We start from the raw sequence: 20,233 nt of genomic DNA on the forward strand, positions 1-20,233 counted from the left end.
GGAAGATCTACTCTGTGGCTGCTGTGGGTTAGAAAATAATTGATCTCTGGACATCACATCCTCCTCAACTCCTGCCATTCTTAAAATCTGTTTTTATTGTAACATTTGTTTATTCTCTTTAGTTTCCCTTGCCAGCAGCATTTTTGTATACACTTGTTTTCAATGTGCTTTATACATTAACTGAACAGTTTTTCTCATCATTACAGTCAACATGCATTGCAATTCAAAACAGTATTTACTGTCAAGTGTTTTTTGCTTTCTTTGCATAGTCATTTGACGAGACTCATTTGAATGACAAAGCTGTGTCATTTTATTTATGTTGACGATGTTGTGTTTATTCAAGAGTCATGGGTACATATAAACACAAAATTGCACACCTTAAATTGATAATTTGACGTTTCTCGCCATTGTCTCACACTCGCGCGCGTTAAGGTGTGCTGGTTCATGTGAACGAGAAATGCCATCATTGGTGCCTTGTCTGTCACGGGAGGGGTGAGAGGAGAAGCGGCACACGAGTGACTCGCGCTACAGTTCGGAGAACCTGATGAACAGCAGGACTAGAAACGAGTATCCAACAAAGACAGACGCGCACGGCGCTTTGTTCGCTCTTTCCAAACAGTGAAGGCGACTCAAAATGGAGCAAAGACTTTTGTTCGTGTGGATAGTTGGAATGACACTCATTTGCATTTTGGTTGTGTCAGACGTTGTGTCCGAGGAACGAACGGTGAGATATAAAATATACGAGGAGGTTCGTCCGCCTACGGTCATCGGAACGCTTGCCTGCAATGTAACCTGGACCCCGGACAAAACCCGGACCTTCCCCGGAATACGGTTTAAACTGATGAGTCCATCCCCTGGCACCTTTATCCGATTTAGAGAAAGCGACGGAAGGCTCACGGTCGAGGAGCGCATCGACAGGGAGCGCGTGTGCAAGCGAAATCCGCGGTGCGTAATCACGTTTGATGTCGCTTTTGTGTCCGCCGAGCAGTTTGAGCTTTTCCACGTCGAAGTGGAAGTGATGGACGTTAACGACAACTCGCCGGAGTTTCCGCGCGCCGAGTGCACCATCGAGATATCCGAGAGCGCGGCGGTGGGGACGCGCATCCCTTTGGACGCAGCCGAGGACGCGGACGTGGGCTCAAACTCTATCCAGTCCTACCACATCACTGACAACACTCACTTCAGCATCGATGTCATTACGAGGGTGGATGGGGTTAAATATGCGGAGCTGGTGCTAGTGAAGGAGCTGGACCGAGAAAGTCGCGCGTTTTACGCACTAAAGCTCGTGGCGACGGACGGAGGACATCCTCCGAAAAGCGGTTCCACCAATGTGACCATAAAAGTCAAAGACGCCAATGACAACAGTCCGGTTTTTGACCAGAGCCATTACTCTATCGATTTGCCCGAGGATGCGCCCGTCGACTCAGTCGTATTGGATTTAAACGCCATCGATCCGGACGAGGGACTCAGCGGGGAGGTTGTGTACGAACTAGGCAAGCAAGTTACAACAAAGATAAGACAGCAGTTCAAAATGGATTACAAAACGGGACAGTTGACTCTGCGGATTCCTGTCGATTACGAGGACGAGACTACGTATGAAATCGACGTGCAAGCAACCGATTTGGGACAAAATCCGGTCCCTTCCGTGTGTAAAATTATCGTCAATATAAGAGATGTGAACGACAACCCTCCCGAAATAATCATCACGTCCATCACACCTCTAACAGATGGCGTTGCGCACGTAAGTGAAGCGACAAGTCCAGACATCCTTGTGGCTTTAATAAGCATCAAAGACAAGGACACTGGGGCGAACGGACAAGTCAGCTGCACTCTTAACGGCGGACAGGGCAACTTCAGACTCAAAAGAGCTTACGAGGGCAGTTACACAATAGTCACGATGGCTCCCCTCGACAGAGAAAAGCTGCCGGAGTATAATCTGACTGTGGTGGCTGAGGATTTCGGTGCGCCACCGTTACGCACGGTCACCAGTTTTATAATACGGCTTACAGACGTCAACGACAATGCCCCTGTGTTTAGCGCAAAGATATACGAGGGCTTTATAGAGGAAAACCAATTGCCTGGTACCTACATCACCACAGTTCTGGCCAGCGATCCAGATTCTGGTCTCAATGGGGAAATAACCTACGAGCTTTTTGACTCGGACACCAACAGCGTCTCCAGGTTTGCCATCATGAATCAAGCGGGTAACGTTTATGCCCTCCAAAGTTTCAACTACGAGGTCACAAAGAGGCTTGATTTGCGCGTCCAGGCCAGTGACAGAGGATGGCCACAGCTTCACACCAATGCTGTTCTCGTTATCAATATTGTTGACCAGAACGACAACGCCCCCTCTATTACACAGCCGCCCCTTAACAATGGCTCTGCCGAAATCCAGCTCCCCAGAGACGCGCCGCCCGGGTACATCGTCACCCGAATAACGGCGAAAGATTTGGACGCAGGTTTAAACGCCGAGCTCACCTACAAGATTTACGACGGAGGGGATTTCGGCTTCGCAATCGATCCCAATACGGGGGAAATATACATCAACCGCAAGATTGCGCACGACGCGTTCGACATATGGAAAGTGTTGGTGACGGTCAATGACAACGGACACCCGTCACTAACTTCAACAGCCACTATTCATTTCACTTTGACCGAGTCTGCGCCTTCAAACGGCAATCTCTACGACGAAAGACAGGAGGAGGAGCCCAAACATTGGACGTTGGTTTTAATACTGGCCCTGACGAGCTCTTCTGTGCTCTTTTTTGTTGTTTTGTCGTATATATTATGCAGAAGTCGTAGGAACGGACAGAAGAGACGCGCAGAGGAGGTTCCTTATTCTAAAGAGAATAACGCCGTGTCCGTGATCTCTAACCAGAGCGCCAATGTGTTTGACGCGCACAAGAAAGTCATAAACACTCCTGAAAAACTCCACAGCAGCGTGCAGGCGACTGCCGAAGTGTTTGAGGAAACCCCGCAGACCTTCAAGAACAAATACAGTAGTGTATCGGGAGAAATAGATGTAAGGGGGACACTGTGCGTCTGTTGTGTGTGGTCTTGTGTGTCTTTCCTTCTGGAAAGTAAAACCTGAGCTCTACAAACGCAAACTAAATGACGCTTGTTTGAAAATGTTCAAATTCAAAGGTTTGTGTGAGAGATTGGTTTAGGGGTAGATTGAGGGTCTTTTGGCAAGACCTCACAAAGATACCAAAAAAATGTGTGTGAGGGAGTGTGACTGTATCGTTCATTCAATAACAGCTTTGAAACTTTCTGCTGCAAAATGATAAGTAGCTAATGAACGTCACAACAAAGAATACTTCAAACTCCACAGAGCTACTTCATGAGCCAGATCTCTGTGCATACGGAGTTATTCTTTGGTTTTATGTTGAAATGTTGCTATAATTCAACATACACATTGAAGCATGACATTTGCAAGGTTTCATTTGAACAACATATTCAAACATTTACTAGAGATGAAACTATGAAAAGGTCATATAAACTGTCTCAGCATCAGCCTAGAGTTTCACTATTAGAAACATTGCATATTCCGGTGTGCATCATATAATGGTGACATTTGATCCACAAAATTGCTGAATTAACAGAAGTTTGCATCTTAATAAAATAAAATGATTTTATACAAAATAGAAGACCTTACAGTCACCGGCACCCATGATCTTAAGCACTGCATTTTGGATTTGGCTGGGACTTTTCAACAAAAAGAAATTCAAATGAGTAAATGAAATGTTTCAAGATTTAAGTCCAATATTTCATGTGTCTGCATGTTTTCAAGGGATATTCTACTTTGCCTGGTTATGGTAAAGAGACGGCACGACCCATCACAGTATGGAAAGGGAACTCGATGATGACCATCGCCGTGAGAGATCCACAGATAAGCGGGAAGGACAGTGGGAAAGGAGACAGCGATGTGAACGACAGCGATTCTGACATCAGTGAAGGCATGAAGAAAGACTACACTTCATATAAAGGTTAGAACTCAAACTCACCTCACTGAGCCATTCACAAATCTTTCAGTTTCCATTTCTATCTGCTTTTATTTAAAACCTGTAACTTTGGGTTTAATGTGGAGATTATGATGCAAAAGATGAACAGAAACTGTCTGTGTTGTGCTGTAGGGTGTAGATCATATTTATAGACGCACATAACACAGTCAGACATTTATTACTGTCAACATAAAAGTGTTCAGACAGCTCTGTACACAAACAAATAATGAAATGTGGCTGGTGCTCGTATTGAAACAAAATGTTTAAAATAGAAGCGTGAAAATAAAAAGACTCTGTCCTAATGTATGTTCACAAAGACAAGGACAAACTACACAAGATTTCAGGAGTGACGGACTAACCACTGTCCTGTACACTGTAAAAAAATGTCTGTAGAAATGACGGTATTACCAGCAGCAGTTTGCCAGTAACTTACTGTAGATTTACATTCATGTAATTTACTGGTAACGGTTTGAACATTAAACATTAAGTCTTTATCTTTACAAAAATTAAATAAATTAAATTGCAAATAAAATAACAGACTCATGCAAAGCATTCTGAAGAAATAAAAAACTGAAAACTGCTTATGAGGATTTCTGGATCCCAGAATGCTTTGCAGGAGGCTGTTATTCTATAGTTTAATTCTGTAAAAATAAAAACTTGTTAATGTGTAATGTTCATTTATCTTTGAAGAAACTGTCGCCAATAAATTACATAAATGAAAATTTACAGAAAGACACTGTTTTATTTATTTATAGTTTACTGGCAACAAACTACAGCAAAAAAAATTCAGTGTAAGATTAATAAAGTTTTACTTGACATACTGTTAAAGGTGCAGTTCCCCCTGATGCCAATTTCACCCTTTAGTTAGTGTGTAATGTTGCTGTTAGAGGATAAATAATATCTGCAAAATGATAAAGCTCAAAGTTGAGTGCCAAGCGAGATATTGCCTTTTCAAGGACTACAGAGAACAGCTGGAATCGTACTACAGCACTCTACTTCCCGGGTACATGATGTCACTCTTCCGAGTGCTTTTAATAACCTCCGCCCAAAGGAATACGCCAAAAAAGAAGAGAAGAGGAAGAGCCACTGGAGTAGTGTCTGGTCATCAGAATTCAGCAACACACATTCTAATATAAACAACGCTCAAATCCCAACTTCCATGACTTTAACATCGGCAGTGAAAGATGTTCTGTGTAATACACTGATATTGTGTGAGCTTACCTCTAAAACACTTCTACGAAACGTCTTTTGAAGTCTTGCTTGCAAATGTCTCCTGGTCAATCTGATTGTTTTATTATCCAACTCGGGTCAAATATAAACAGAAGAAACGCTTCTGTTATTAGTGATAATTTAATAGTTCTGACCCAATCGGTCCGGTGTCATTTCCCTCGCCATAGTAGGAAAAATATCACAATCTCCAAAAAAAATTGAAGTTTGCACATGCACTAGCAGACCTCCGTTACACTTCAAAGGATTCGGATGTGTTTAACTGTTGAAGTGAAGTTGACGCCATTGTAACTGTTTATTGCTCATAGCCAATGTTCATGCATACACGTGCACTGAGAGGGGCACCGACCAATCACAACAGCCTGAGAAGCGGAAGCTCGCTGATATGGTGTGGGTGGGACATCTTCAAACACACTCTTTTAGTGGGGAACCAATCATGAAAGACCGGGTCAGCTTCAACAATCAGAGCGTTTCGGAAGGAGGGCCTTTTTAGAAACCATAAAAAATCCAGTCGTTTTGTGAGAAGAGGGACTGCGGTGAACGATAGACTTAAAATATGTGAAATATAAAGCATTTTTTTTAACTATAGAAACATGAACATCCATTGTTAAACACCCAGAAAACATAATCAAAGCTTCAAAATCAGCCAATGTCTCCGATATTTCTCCTAAAATTGCGTAAAAACAAATCAAATGTGAGTGTAAATGTTAAAACACATGAAGTGTCTGGAGGTGTAAATGAATGTAGATAGTTGAGGTCAAATAATCTGGATTTGAAATGTTTGAGTTCACATTGAGATATTCAGTAATATTGAGTTTTTGATTGCAGACGAGACAAATCTGAGCTCCGTTTGACATCTCTTCTGAAACTCTAGACACATTTGTCAGACTCTTTATCTCAGGAGAAATATTTGAGAGGCAGACGGGACTTAAGCAACGGTTTCCATTTGCTCTTCATTTAATCTCATTAATGCCGTTATATTTGCTGCTGTAATGAGGCGTCACAAGAATTAGTCAAGCAAACATTGACTTCGTAGTTTAAGTAGAAAGATTCTGACGGTAATGAGATGTGGATCAGGTTGGTTAACTCCAGGTCAGGGTGGATTCATCTCTCTAGTGAAACCTTATTCAATTCTAATAATCAAGGGACCTGTGCGGTCATCTCTCTGTGTGGACGGACTTTTGTTTATTTCCGAATCGCTCACAAAAATATCTTTTCACAGGTCTGTGGGCCTGCACCAGCGAGTGCCGTATCCTGGGTCATTCGGACCGATGCTGGAGTCCATCTGTAAGCAGAACCAGCGCAAGCGTTAATCCCAGACATCTGTCGACCTTCTCAAGGACACGTCCGTCCTCACAGGGCACGCTGCAGAGAAGCGGCTTCGAGACGGCCCTGCAGAGCCTCACAGAGGATCAACAGACTCAATATGATTACATTCACGTTTGCTCTCCACAGTCACAGAGACGACAAGATATCACAGTATTCACACATTCTACAGAACCCATCCAGACAAACAGTCCCGCCAGATTTACAGACGCCTGACATGTCTGTGTATTCGATCCTCAACTGTATTGTTTTGTATATATTTATGTACATAATATATTTTAAACAGTGTTCTTTTTTTATCATAGCATGATTCAAATGATTTTAATGTGATTGTGTTTGTAATTCACTTTGTCACACAGCTGCACTACACAATACATTGCTTTTTTTAAGCGACGGTATTCGTTTAAAGGTCCAGGTTACTACTTTTATAAATGATGATATTTACTTGAACACGTTGTTTCTTTAAAAAACAAGAGAAAAATAATAAGATACTATAAAATTGACAGTTTTGCATCATTGATATGGGTGAGTTACTCGGGAGAAGTAATACATTACTAGTTACTAATTACATATTCAATAGTGTAATTAAATTACTGTATAAATGACTCTCTCCAAAAAGTATTTAATGACTTATTACTAATTACTTTCTTTATTCTACATCAACCTTGATAAGAATTGATTCAAGGATGAAACTGCCTATTTAATTAATTCAAATAAATAATTAATAACTACATGAAGTATTCTTATTTACTGACCAAAATATGATGATTAATAGATTAAAGCACAGATTTTAAAGTTAGACTTAGAATTTTGATGTCAATTCCACTATTGCACACACATATACATCATCAGAAGTAACTAATTCAATTACAGAGAAAAAGGAGAAATCACTGTGTCTACACTGGACGCGACTTAATGGGTTTGTCGCTTCACAGTGTTAGTTTACTTCTTCAAGGGGAAAGTAATTAAATAACAGTAACTAGTTTCACCCGACACTGTAAACAGGGCAAAAGTTTGGCACACGCTCATGAATTTTCATTCTTACAAGTGTTGTTAAAGACTTACGGTTGCCTGCTTTACGCTGTCTTTATGAAAATAACAAGAAAAACGTTAATATACGAAAATTTTATTTGTAAAAACAGAACTTTAAGAAATATGAAAAAATCATGTTTTATTATGTCAGTTTAACCTGGAATACTTTTGCTCAGATTTTGCGCAGGTTTTCAGTCTGAACATGGTGCAGAAAGTCTGCAGATTAAGTGTGCGATGTCCTGTTTTTCTCAAAATGTCTGCATGTGTGTGATGTCTAGCTTTTTTTTTAATCTGTTCAGTTTTAAAAGTCGTGTAGTGTATTCCAGCCTTAAGCTGCATTTTTAAGATATTACTAGTATTTATACAAAACAACCCAACTGCTGTTTAATTCGATATCACTTGAAATGCACACAAAAAACAGGATTTTTAAAAATTGTCTTTTTTTGCACATTAGCTCTTCATATGAGCAAGATTGACGTGGATGGACAGTGTTATAAATATATCTTAGCATTCACCTCATGACAGAATGATCAGATCTGCGATCTAAAGAAGGAACAGCGACTGTGATGATGCTCAAAAGAAGAAAATGACCATAAATGATGCCGTTTAACATCGACATCCTTTGGTGCATTAGTCTTCGTTCTTCATTTGAATATTGACAGATTTCTCACAAACAACATTGTATCAGATGTTTACATTCACTGACTATAGTGTGTTGCCTTGAGCATCAATGAATGTGTGTTATATTTGTGTTTGTGTGAATCTCAACCGTCACTATAAAGAACACAAATATGTTGAAAAATGCTGGAAAACCAAAAATAAGTCAGATTTATCTAAAGAACAGTGGATAGTTTCTCTCCTCAGGAGCCTAAACAAACACTCAACACAACATGACAAAGCAGACAAACAATCACTGAAGGAGAAATTCCCCAAAACTTTGGTAGTGTATAAATAAATCAAGTCTTCAGTAAAGCTAGAATTTGTTTAATTCAGCAATAATTTCTGTCTCTTTCCATACATTAAGAACCATGGCTAATGGACATTAAGACGTTTGTTTAAAGGCAAACCAATTTACCCCAAAATCCCCCAAAATGTTGTCTGGTTTGTGTGATTTATGATGTCAATTCCTCCAGCAGAATTCCAGTCTTGACCCCACAGTTTGGTTTCTCCGGGAGTTGGTTTTCCCCCCTGATTTTTTCTTCCTGTCACGTAGACGCAACATTTCTTCACAGAAGCTTCTGAAGGTCTCAAAGCCTTGCGTTCAGAAGACTGAGCTCCACGATGGAGGCGACATCAGAAAAACTTCCTCTTGAGGTACAGCCTGTTTTCATACTGCTTTATTTCTTAAAAGTACATGATTCTGTTTTACGTCTGAATTCTCTTCCACACCGACTGTGTGTTTGATCGTAATAAATCAGGTGTATGATGGTGTGATCATGAAGCCCAGCAGATCCAGTCGTCTCAGGAGAACTCTGATCGCTGCCTTCATTGCAGGAGCTCTTGTGCTGCTGGTTGGAGGAATCGGCGGATTTTACCTTTGGCAAAACACAGATAAAGAAGTATGTATCTCTTTGAGCTGTGCACTTGTCTCAGTTATTTTACTTCAAAATTACTACATGTGTTCAGCAAAATGTTGCAATTCTCCGACTAACTCCACAAAAATGTCCACAAGATGTTCCTGTTATTCAGCAGATTGTTTTTTCTCCAGTTAGTGTTAAGTTTACACTGTAAAGTAAATCAACTTTTTCACTTCATATCCCAAATGAAAAATACTATAGTACATTGTAAAATTTCAAGATACTATGGTGTTTTTAACCTTACTATAGTATATTAATAAATGTCAGAGTTACTATAATATACTACACTATACTACAATTCTTACTATTGTAAATACAAAAATATAGTATTTATAATGTAGGATGGACCATTTTAATCATCATAAAAAGTCTCTGTCTCTATTGCATTTGTTTTAAACCCCAAAACTTTATTTTTAGTTCATTAGACTTTTATGATCTTATTAATAGGCACCATTTGTAGAAACCCATTTGTCAGGATCAGCTGAAATGAACTATAGAAGGCAAAACGCTGCTTAAAATGGTAAGAAACTTCTAAGTCATGTGAGCTAAAATCTTGATGTTGATGCAGAAAAGTAATATCCATCTAAAAACTGTCTAAGACACACAACAACATAGTGAAAACTCATCAAAAAAAATTCAATGAGGATGCGGGAATCATTGAAAGTAGCAGTCTGTCATGTGCTTGCGTGTGCAGTTATAAGTCTCCATTGATTTCGGACATGACTGGTATTTCCTCGAAAGAAAAAAACCCAGAGCAGGTTAAAGAGTAAAGACAAAGAGGTCTCTGTAGTCACACCATGTTCATACTGGAAGGAAAGACTGTGAAAACATATTAAAATGCAGCAAAAACTGCTGCACAGAAACTGCACCAGTAACACCAGGTCTCTAATATAGAGTTCAACCTGACCGTAAGAGAGAAAATCACAAATCTTGTTCTTGCTCTCGAGCATTTCTCCTGGACATCAATGCGAATAAAGGAGAGCAAATGGAAACTTAGTGTCTTGTGTCCAGTGTTGCCAAATCTTTTCAATGGAAAGTAGCTAAAGCCTGCCCGAGAAGTCAGGTCTGCTTCATATGGGGATGGTGGTCTAGTGGGTTAAACCACTGAACTGGTAAATCAAAAGGTTGCTGGTTCGATCCCAGCAGCCACCACCAGTGTGTCCTTGAGCAAGACACTTTACTCCATGTTGCTCCAGGGGGATTGTCCCTGTAATAAGTGCACTGTAAGTCGCTTTGCATAAAAGCGTCTGCCAAATGACTAAATGTAAATATCTCTACTCTCTGAGCTGTCTTATATAGTATTATATTAAAACAATTCACCCAAATTCACCCAAAATGGTGAATTCACCTAAATGCATAAATAGGTTCTTAAATTAAAATAGTTTTTATACCAAATTATTTTTCTGTTTCTGTTGGCAGACAACAAAAACAAATGTAACAGTAAGTGAGCTCGACCCCTTAAAACTACACATCCACAATTTTCATTGAACAGCTAAAATCCGTCTGTGTTCATGTTTACACGTCCATGGTCATGTCATTTCATCACATTTCCTAATCATAAATGCTCAAACAAGGTCATAAGCGATTAGTTCTTGGAAACAATGCTTGAACATGCAAAATGCAAATCTCATTCAAACATTAATGCTGCCTTTAGCTGTTTTGCTTATTCAGAAAGTAGCAAGATTTGTATTTTAAAAATTAAGTCGCTAAAGGGGTCTGAAAAGTCGCTGAATATAGTGACAAAGTTGGTAAGTTGGCAACACTGGTCTCAGATATTTCTCTTGAGAAAAAGAGTTAGACATCTGAGAAATGTGTCTGTCATTAGAGTTCCAGAAGAGATGACATCAATAAGTGCGTTTACATGTTTAGAAAAATACTGCCTACGCATAAAACCGTGTTTACAGTGAAGTTTGAGACTTGCTATAGTCTGTTAAGTAATTAAAAGCGCATTGGGAAAACGGTCAGAAGCTGTATGTTTATATCTCTTCACATTTCAGTAGTACCTGCATATGCAACAATAGTTCTTTATTCTGAGGTTTCCACATCAACTGCATGATTCCACAGAGGACTTTTATGCTTTATTTTACTATTACTTCCATTTGGGACTTTTACTATTGCGCTGTCAGACATGCGCACACAAACAAAACTGAGAGAAAACTGATAAAGTTTACATGCAGCGAGAAATCCGAGCAATTCGAAGAACTCAATATGAGCTCAAACATTTCTCATCAAATTTACACAAATCCAGATTTTTTGACCTGTACAATCTAATTTTTTTTTACATCTTACACTTTGTGTGTTTCAATAATTATAGTCTCAAGAGAAACATTTGAGACTGCTGACACCCAAATCAACACAACTGAGAAATCCTCTGAGCTATAAAAGAGCAACATCAGAACACATGTGTTAAGTCAGAAATCACTGAAGAGATAAGCATAATTCTGTTATTATTTTTATTGGACACTCCATAAAAACAGTCCAGTGAAATAAAGCGGATTGACTGCTGTGGTTGTGTTTGAACAGGCGATTACTGCAGACTCCTCTCGAAACATCAACATAAAGATGATCGACGATTCCTTTGAGCTGAACTCCGAGAGCAATCCGGAGGGATTCACAACAGCCGCCGGAGACGGGAACATTCTGGAAGCTCACGATTTTAAAGCTGTGAGTAGCACAACATAATCCTATTCATCTCATTTCACAGCCACTTTAAATGCAATTACCTCTGGCCTCTTTTTAAAGGGCATAACCGCGATGAGGTTTCCTGCAGGAGAAAAGTGTTACATCAGATCCCAAAGCAGAAGTAAACTCTCCGAGGTGAGAATTAATGATCTCTGAACTGACAAAAGTCGTTTTACTGTACTCACTGGCCATTTGTCACATGCAAGATTTTATTTGCAGGAAACGCAAGTATCATATGTTATGTAAGGGATAACGTACAGGCAGGCGGTTGTTATGGCAGAAATAAGGGTCTTGTATCACACCGAAGGGGCTTATTTATTATAATTAAACGGCTACTTAACACATGGGAAAAAACCTGGACATAAAATGTGAATTTGAAATATTTTATTAGCTCATTTTTACCAACCTTCTGTGCAGGAAAAGCCATTTACTTTCGGTTTTAAGGTCAGTAATGACGTTCAAATATCACAGGTAATTTGGTCGAATCATTCAAAAATATAATGTCATATACATTTATGTAATTAAAAGATATATTGATATTTAATTTATCTAAAAAAACCTGTCACAATTATTTGCTGCATCCGGTTTATCGTGTGTTATTAGTTTCAAGCGGTTATTATCTGGGAATAACCAACTTGCAAATGTCGCAACTGGCCAATTAGAATCAAGCATTCCAACAAGACGTTTAATAACCCGAAGGGGCTTATTTCGCGATAACAGCCGGCTGCTTGAACATTATCGCGCTTATTACTAGACATGAAATGCGATTTTGAAATAGTTTATTAGCTCATTTTTACAGACCTTCCGTTAAATGGAAAACCCTTTACATTAGGTTTTAAGGTCAGAAACGACGTTTAAATGTCACAAACAGCCAATTTGGTCTAATCATTTGTAAATATAATGTCATAGTTTATAAAAAAAACATCAAAATGATTTGCTGCATCCGGGTTACCGTGTGTTATCAGTTCTGAGCGGTTGATATCTGGGAATAATCAACCTGCAAATGTCAAAGACTGGCCAATCAGACTCAAGTTTTCCAACGAGCATTCCAACGAGCCGTGTGATTACAAGAAATGACAAACACTTCTCAATGCTAATAGACTAAATAGGCATTACAATTGAACAAATGCTTTATTTTTGCATTATTTAAAAACTCCAATATAGCTAAAAGAGTGTACGTTTTGGTTTTCCTTCTCTTCATCAAAAGGAAAATGTGATGCTGTCATCTTTTTGTGCCTCAAAAAAACCACTGCCATGATTCACTTATAAAACTCTGATTAATATCTACATCAGGAGACAGAGATCATGACAGTCAGGTCTGATGTGGATTCTGTGGTTTGGATCGTATCTAAGGAACCTCTGAAGGACAGCAGTTTTCTCAGCCCTGAAATACTGAGATTCTGTGGAGATCTGCCTGTTCACTGGCAGCATCCTGAAAGCCCACGAGGTAATTCACAGTCACATTCAATAAACCTGAAATCACACAAGTCACTTACATTATCCTCCCACATCACACAAAGAACTCAAATACAACTTGAATGAACCTTCACATAATAAGTTGTTTAGGAAACTTATTTCGCACGATGGATGATCAACAAAACACAGAAGAAGACTATCTATACAGAGTAATCTAACTTGTTCTTTTGGGCTCTTTGAAATTGATTCAGTTTACATCCACCCAAACAAACTGGCCAGAACATTCACATTTATTCATTTGGCAGACTTAAAGGAGAGCATATAACAAAAATGTCAACACAAAAAATGATAAAAGTCCAAATTGTTGCCAACTATTTAGGTTTAGAAACAATGTGTTGTCATTATAATATCCTAAAGAGAATGTGAAGCTGACTTCACACCCTGCGTTTTATGTTGCAGTTCCGCCGGCTGCTCCGCCATCTTGAGAGGCTCATACTCTGCTGTTATTATTGTTTTGATATGTACCGTTACTTGTTTTGTTTGATAAATGTTTCATCGAAAGTGAAACCACCAGGGCCTTTTCCAGAACGACTCCTCGTAATGGTATTGTAGTTTTAATACAGCAAGACCGACCAACCATAGTTATATTTCTTAATGAAACCAGAAAAATCAAACACTCAATTGAACGCAATAGACTCCCAACATGGCAGAACATTCAACAACATAACATCGATTGACAAGCTCTATTTATTTATCTAACAAATCTTAAACGTTTCTTTACACAGAAAAAATATAGATTGATTTATTGTATATTTTAGAAAAGGAGATCCCTCACAAAATGTTAATCATATTTGAGGGTCCTTGGCATCCTAACGTTTGAAAACCCCTGACTTAGAACACTTGGCAACCGTAAAACAGCAACCCATTCACCAGCACAGCTGACCGTTATTGCTGAGATTCAACCTGATGGTGAGCTTAAAATTCTCATCTGTCTGAGGCCACATCCACACGAAGCCAGAGCGTTCCCTATACCATCTTTACATAACCTTTAAAGTTTTCCTATAGCTCAGTGGTAAGAGCATTGCGTTAACAACGTAAGGTTGTGGGTTCAATCCCAGGAGATTGCATATACCTAAGTATAAAAATGTATAGGTTAATGCAATGTAAGTCGCTTTGGATAAAAGCATCTGCCAAATGCCTAAATGTAAATATTTCCTTTTCATGCCGTCATCTCAAGAAATATCTGTAATTCTGCCACAGAGATCCACTAAAAACTGAGAAGACTTGGAGCAATTCCGCATAAACTGTGTGCGCTGGGATGATGAGATTATCTTTTAAAAAAATACACAGGTCGGCTGTACACACAGCGTTTTACGATTTATACAATCTTGGACCCGATTAATAAAAATAGCGTTATCAGGGTCCCGAAACGGTGGATCCATGTGAACGGAATGGAGAAACGATACAATATCTTTACGTAGACAGCTAGACGCGTCTCCGTGTGGATGGCCTCTGAGATCTTTTTATAATCTGATTTTACAAAAAGTATGTTTAATTATCTAACTTGTTTTTAGACATTACTTTTTTGGATGATAACAGCCGTGACATCGTGTGGTGACCAAAATCTCTCCGTGTATAAGATGAAACTGCATGTCTTCATTAAACGTCTATGTTGTTTCCGAAGCGTTGCGGAAGAGAAGAAGCTTGAAGCGCCAGAGACGACAGAATGAAGGGAGACCAAACCAAAGACAGTCGAGAGGTCGAAACACCACATCCACTGAAAACCAACAGAGAGGATCTGAGTTTAACTCCGAAAACCCATATCACGTGAGCATCAATGACATACAGTAACGTGACGGCAGTTGTCAGGTGCAAATCTCTTACCTCGTTCAATGAACTTTGACCTCTTCTCCTCTCCAGCGTAACCAGGAAGCTGAAGAGACGATGACCTTCGACCCCATGTTGGATCATCTTGGCATCTGCTGTACAGAATGTCAGCGCAGTCACACTCACTGTGAGAGAGTTTGTGAGCCTCTCGGAGGTTTTGAGCCGTGGCCGTACCACTACCACGGCTGTCGGCCTGTGTGCAGGGTCATCATGCCCTGTCGCTGGTGGGTCGCTCGGATCATGGGTATCGTGTAGGGACTGTCCGCACATCCCGAGCTACACTAAATATGGTGCGATTAGATATGAGATACAATAAAAATAAATAATAGACATGGATGTTTTTTATTTCTGATATCTATTACAAATAAACATGCCAAAAGCTATTGTCCCATATACTTACATTTTTATTGTGTATTGAAACAGTTATGTATGGGAAGATTGTTTAAAAGTCTGTTTGGGGACAGAAAGAAACTACACATAAAAAAAATCATGCTAACTAGTATCCCGTGTGTGTGAGTTAACCTAATCTTACAAACTCTTCTGTGTGGGCATTAATAAATTAAGCTTGTTTTGGAAGGAAACATTGAGTTAATCCATAAATGAATCCTCTCAGAAATGAATGTCTGGATTAATGAGTATAAACCTGTTTTTGTATCTAATATTACAGTAAAATGTTGAGTAAAAACCACGTCCAGTAACTTTAGCTGTAAAATTTGAATCTTTGTATTGAGCAGGAGATCAAATAAACATCTTAATTAAACAGTTTGGGGGTTTAAAACAAATACAAAATAGAGACAGAGAACAATTTTTTGCAATATTTTTAATTTGTTTTTCTGACTCTTCCTCTCAAGGGAAATATCTGAGAGGATGAGACCAATAAGCAACAGTTTCTATTTTCTCTCCATTTAATCACGTTGTCGTCTACGAGAAATAATAATATATAAGTATATAATTAAATGTTATAATTCAATTGGTGGGGGGCACGGTGGCTTAGTGGTTAGCACGTTCGCCTCACACCTCCAGGGTTGGGGGTTCGATTCCCGCTTCCGACTTGTGTGTGTGGACTTTGCCTGTTCTCCCCGTGCCTCGGGGGTTTCCTCCGGGTACTCCGGTTTCCTCCCCTGGTCCAAAGACATGCATGTTGATTGGCATCTCTGGAAAAATTGTCCCTAGGGTGTGAGTGAATGAGTGAGTGTGTGAGTGAGTGAGTGTGAGTGAGTGAGTGTGAGTGAGTGTGAGTGTGTGAGTGAGTGTGCGAGTGAGTGTGCGAGTGAGTGTGAGTGTGAGTGAGTGTGAGTGAGTGAGTGTGTGAGTGAGTGTGTGAGTGAGTGTGTGAGTGAGTGTGTGTTCCCTGCGATGGGTTGGCACTCCATCCAGGGTGTATCCTGCCTTGATGCCCGATGACTCCTGAGATAGGCGCAGGCTCCCCGTGACCCGAGGTAGTTCGGATAAGCGGTAGAAAATGGAATGGAAGGGAATTCAATTGGTTACTTGAACTTGTTATAAATAAATATATACATGTATAAGAAGCCAAATGCAAAAGATGTATTTTCACCAGTTCCCCCTGGAAATTTGTAGAACCCCCATCTCTCTCTCTCTCTCTCTCTCTCTCTCTCTCTCTCTCTCCCTCTCCCTCTCCCTCTCCCTCTCCCTCCCTCTCTCTCTCTCTCTCGCTCTCTCTGCATCAACTTAAACTAACATGAGTTTAGTGCTACAGTAACCGAAAAGTCGTCTAAATAAAATATGATATTTCAAATATAAAAAAGGTCTTATCCACTTCAATAATTTGAAGGCTGTCTAGTCTGTGTCTTCATTATTCATTGTTTTTCCACAAACAGGCAGGAAGGGAAAGTTCCAGAAGCAGCGCGAGCGATTTAAATTTAATGATGTGTAAACCCAAACTCACAGAATCCAGCGCTCCGTGCATCTTTTTAACACTATCACACTAATGAGGGGAAATTCTCATGAATGTGTGTTGTTTTCTGTGTTTTCTCTCTCTCTGTGAGAGCGCTTCATGTTTCACACAGTGGGAGAATATGAGCAACACAACAGGACATCAAATTGACTTTGGCATGAAGTGTCTAAGAGTGTCCAGTAACTCACACTGCCTTCAGCCAATGTTCAGACGCTTTACACTTACACTGAGACAGGAGTTGTTTTCCTCGAATGGCTTGAAGGGCAGATCTGTTTTGCTTCAACACAATGACACATTTTTAAAGACGTATACTGTCTCTTTAAGATGTTTATGGTGTATGAACAGAAATATCTATTCGTTCGATGAATATCGAAAGGGTTATTGAAGTATATTTGTATTATTATTTTTACAACTGAGATAAAATGTAAAAATGAACATTACAAACGATTCTTGATACTTTTATATAATGACTTTTCAATACGTTATTATTGCCGTCCCTGAAAACCTATTCACATAATATCTGTACTAGATGTCTCTCAAATCACTTTGCAGTCTTCAATTGCCTATAAAAATAAACTCTTAATTCAATTTTATTTCTTTCAATTGAATTTCATGTTTATTTTGTAAAAAGAAAAACACCTCAGCCAATAAACCTCAAGGACCACACGTGACCAATGAGATTGAGATCAAATTTTGTGATCATGACCGTTTCGCTGTATGTTATCCTCTAAATATTCCTCACTGTACTTTATTTTACAGTATCTAAAATGTTTGCACTCTGGATAGAAAACAAGGCCGCCTGCGTGTTCTCAGAATCTGAAATCTGTCCTGCTTTCACCGGCCTCCGTAGCAGATACGACAGTCTTTCCCGAGGCTATATAATATTAATCCAGCACCCACGCTTGCCAGGCACTGTTAAAGGAAGGTGACAAGCGTGACACATCCAGGACCTCCTGATGTTTCGCTCTCCTGCACACGGACATTAAAAGAGCCCTCGCTGAGCACCTACAGTGCCCTGAAGTGACTCAAATTCGCCGGGAGGAGGTTTATATGATAGAGACGAGACCGGTTCCCGCCTCTGCACTCCAGGGTCACGCTCATTACAGAAAATGAGAGACTGTGAGACAGGTTTTCTACCTGACAGCGACCGTAAGACAGGGGAAGACTTTAGAGCATCCTACATGTTTGCCTGAGAAGAAGAAAGATGACGTTTAGACTCTTACAAAAACAAGCTAGGTCTCACTATTCAACATCACATGTGGTCGACTGCAAATCAAGTACACTTAAAGTTCAAGGATACTGTATACTTAATGTAGGAAGTGTCTTGATATCAGTGCACTAGTAGCAGTCTATACTTGTAAGCACGATTAATTGCATCCAGAATGAAAGTTTGTATTTAGATAATGATGTTCGTCTTTGCATATTTATTTTGTATTTTTAAACACATTCATGTTTATATTTAGAAAATGTTTGCATATTATATTTACATAATATAATTTAACTTATATATAAACATTTATTAATTTTTATATATTTTTCTTAAATATATGTATGCGTTAAAATAAAATATTAAGAATCATAAAACTTTTATTCTGTGTGCGATTAATCGTGAAAGGCCGTTTCTCAACGAAAACAAAGAACAAATTTCTCACTAGAAATGCAATCAGAGTTGTTGAAAGTGAAAATTAAACTTACATTTATACAAAACTATGCTCCAACGGGTTTTTCGGCCGCCATTTTATTGGGCTTCTTGTGCCTTCTCGAACAATCACATTCCTTGCAAAATGTTATGGAAACGACAGGTCTCTGTCATTAGTTAGCAGTGAAAAAGTAGCTTGACGTAGGGCAATTTTTTTTCAGAAAAGTTGAACTTTTATCAACCTCAAAAGACGCTCTGAGCTGAAGAAAAAGATGTCGGCGCAGGTATTTAATAAAGCGCTCAGGACTTTATTGAAAACACGGTTTCAAAAAAGAAGTAAAAGTCTGAACATGGCCTAAGGCTTTGTCCAAATACCCACACTTGCAGTCTTTGCAGTTCTTACACATTGACTAAATTTGCCCACTGCTTTAAGTGTACTTTAAGTGTAACAGTAGTAAACTAGTTTAGGTTTTCTGTCATACTGCAACTACACAGAACTACAAGTGAATTTATGATAGTTTACTAGTTCAATACGTAGCACAAATTTAGCTGATTAAAGCATACTTTGAAGTATGTTTTTGATGTAGATTTGAAGGAAATTCCTATGATCCCTAAAGATCGGCTTCAGTCCACATCAGTAGTCAAGTATACTTATATAAAAAAGAAATATATACGTTTAAAAGAGGTAAGCTAACAGCACACTTGAATACAATCATTTTCGTAAGGTGTCAGATAAATCCTGCTCATCATGTGATGTTGTTGTTATGGTGACATTACCTCTTTGAACATTTTTATTCTTTTTGAAAACAGAGTGAAACAGCTTCTGAAATGAGAGAACAAAGGCCGGACCATTGGAAGATGGGCGTTGCTAACAAAAGAGAGGCATTTTTGAATGCGAGTTTGCAGTCAACCGTCAGGATTATTCCCCACACCAGACTCACCATCTGCACCCTCCCGTGAAGAAACCTCCGTCCTTGCGCCGTTGCTCGTGACAGGAATTCGTTTCGATTATGAAAAAGTATGAGGGCATGTGAATTTGAAAATGATGAAGTTCACAGATAAGTCACATATAAAAACCACTAGAATATTCCTAAAAAGAAAAGAGATTTCATGGCATCTTTAATGAACACAATTGGTCGGTTTGAGGACAGAAGTCTCACGCTTGAGGAGCAACGCTGTGGTTTTGAGATCTTGTCTAAGAGGCATAAAGACCTCAGTGTGTTTTACTCCAAGAATCCAGACAAACCCTGATACACTGTCACTTAATATTCTATTCTTGATTTATATATTGCTTCTTCTTAACAACCTTACTTAAAGACCTTTCTTTCTTAAAAGATAGAAGCAGTTCCAAAGCTGTTAGAAAAAATACTGTTTAATGTAATTATTTAGATCAACAATGGGGATGAATCCAAAAGCACTATTTCACAGCCCAGCAGATGAAATAACAGATGTTAGAAGTCATTCCATCACCAGAGATCCTCTTTAAACAGGGAGCAGTGTCCACCGTCTTGATATAAACATCAAACCTGTA

At 39.2% G+C, this 20,233-nt stretch overlaps 2 protein-coding genes across 2 annotated transcripts; both read left to right on the forward strand.

Annotated features, from left to right (window-relative positions):
• The first annotated feature begins 260 nt into the window (after positions 1-260).
• si:ch211-199f5.1 (protocadherin-8) lies at positions 261-7,099 on the forward strand. The gene is made up of 3 exons (XM_056754181.1): positions 261-3,022; positions 3,791-3,986; positions 6,451-7,099. Exons 1-3 carry the CDS (start codon positions 635-637, stop codon positions 6,768-6,770), a joined length of 2,904 nt encoding a protein of 967 aa, XP_056610159.1. The 5' UTR covers positions 261-634; the 3' UTR covers positions 6,771-7,099.
• Positions 7,100-8,838: 1,739 nt separating this feature from the next.
• cnmd (chondromodulin) lies at positions 8,839-15,519 on the forward strand. Its single transcript, XM_056754162.1, has 8 exons — positions 8,839-8,900; positions 9,005-9,145; positions 10,989-11,014; positions 11,656-11,827; positions 11,906-11,980; positions 13,139-13,292; positions 14,946-15,088; positions 15,182-15,519. Exons 1-8 carry the CDS (start codon positions 8,868-8,870, stop codon positions 15,401-15,403), a joined length of 966 nt encoding a protein of 321 aa, XP_056610140.1. The 5' UTR covers positions 8,839-8,867; the 3' UTR covers positions 15,404-15,519.
• The last annotated feature ends 4,714 nt before the right edge of the window (positions 15,520-20,233 follow it).

Source organism: Triplophysa dalaica, chromosome 8, assembly GCF_015846415.1.
Source record: "Triplophysa dalaica isolate WHDGS20190420 chromosome 8, ASM1584641v1, whole genome shotgun sequence".
Classification (NCBI taxonomy): Eukaryota; Metazoa; Chordata; class Actinopteri; order Cypriniformes; family Nemacheilidae; genus Triplophysa; species Triplophysa dalaica.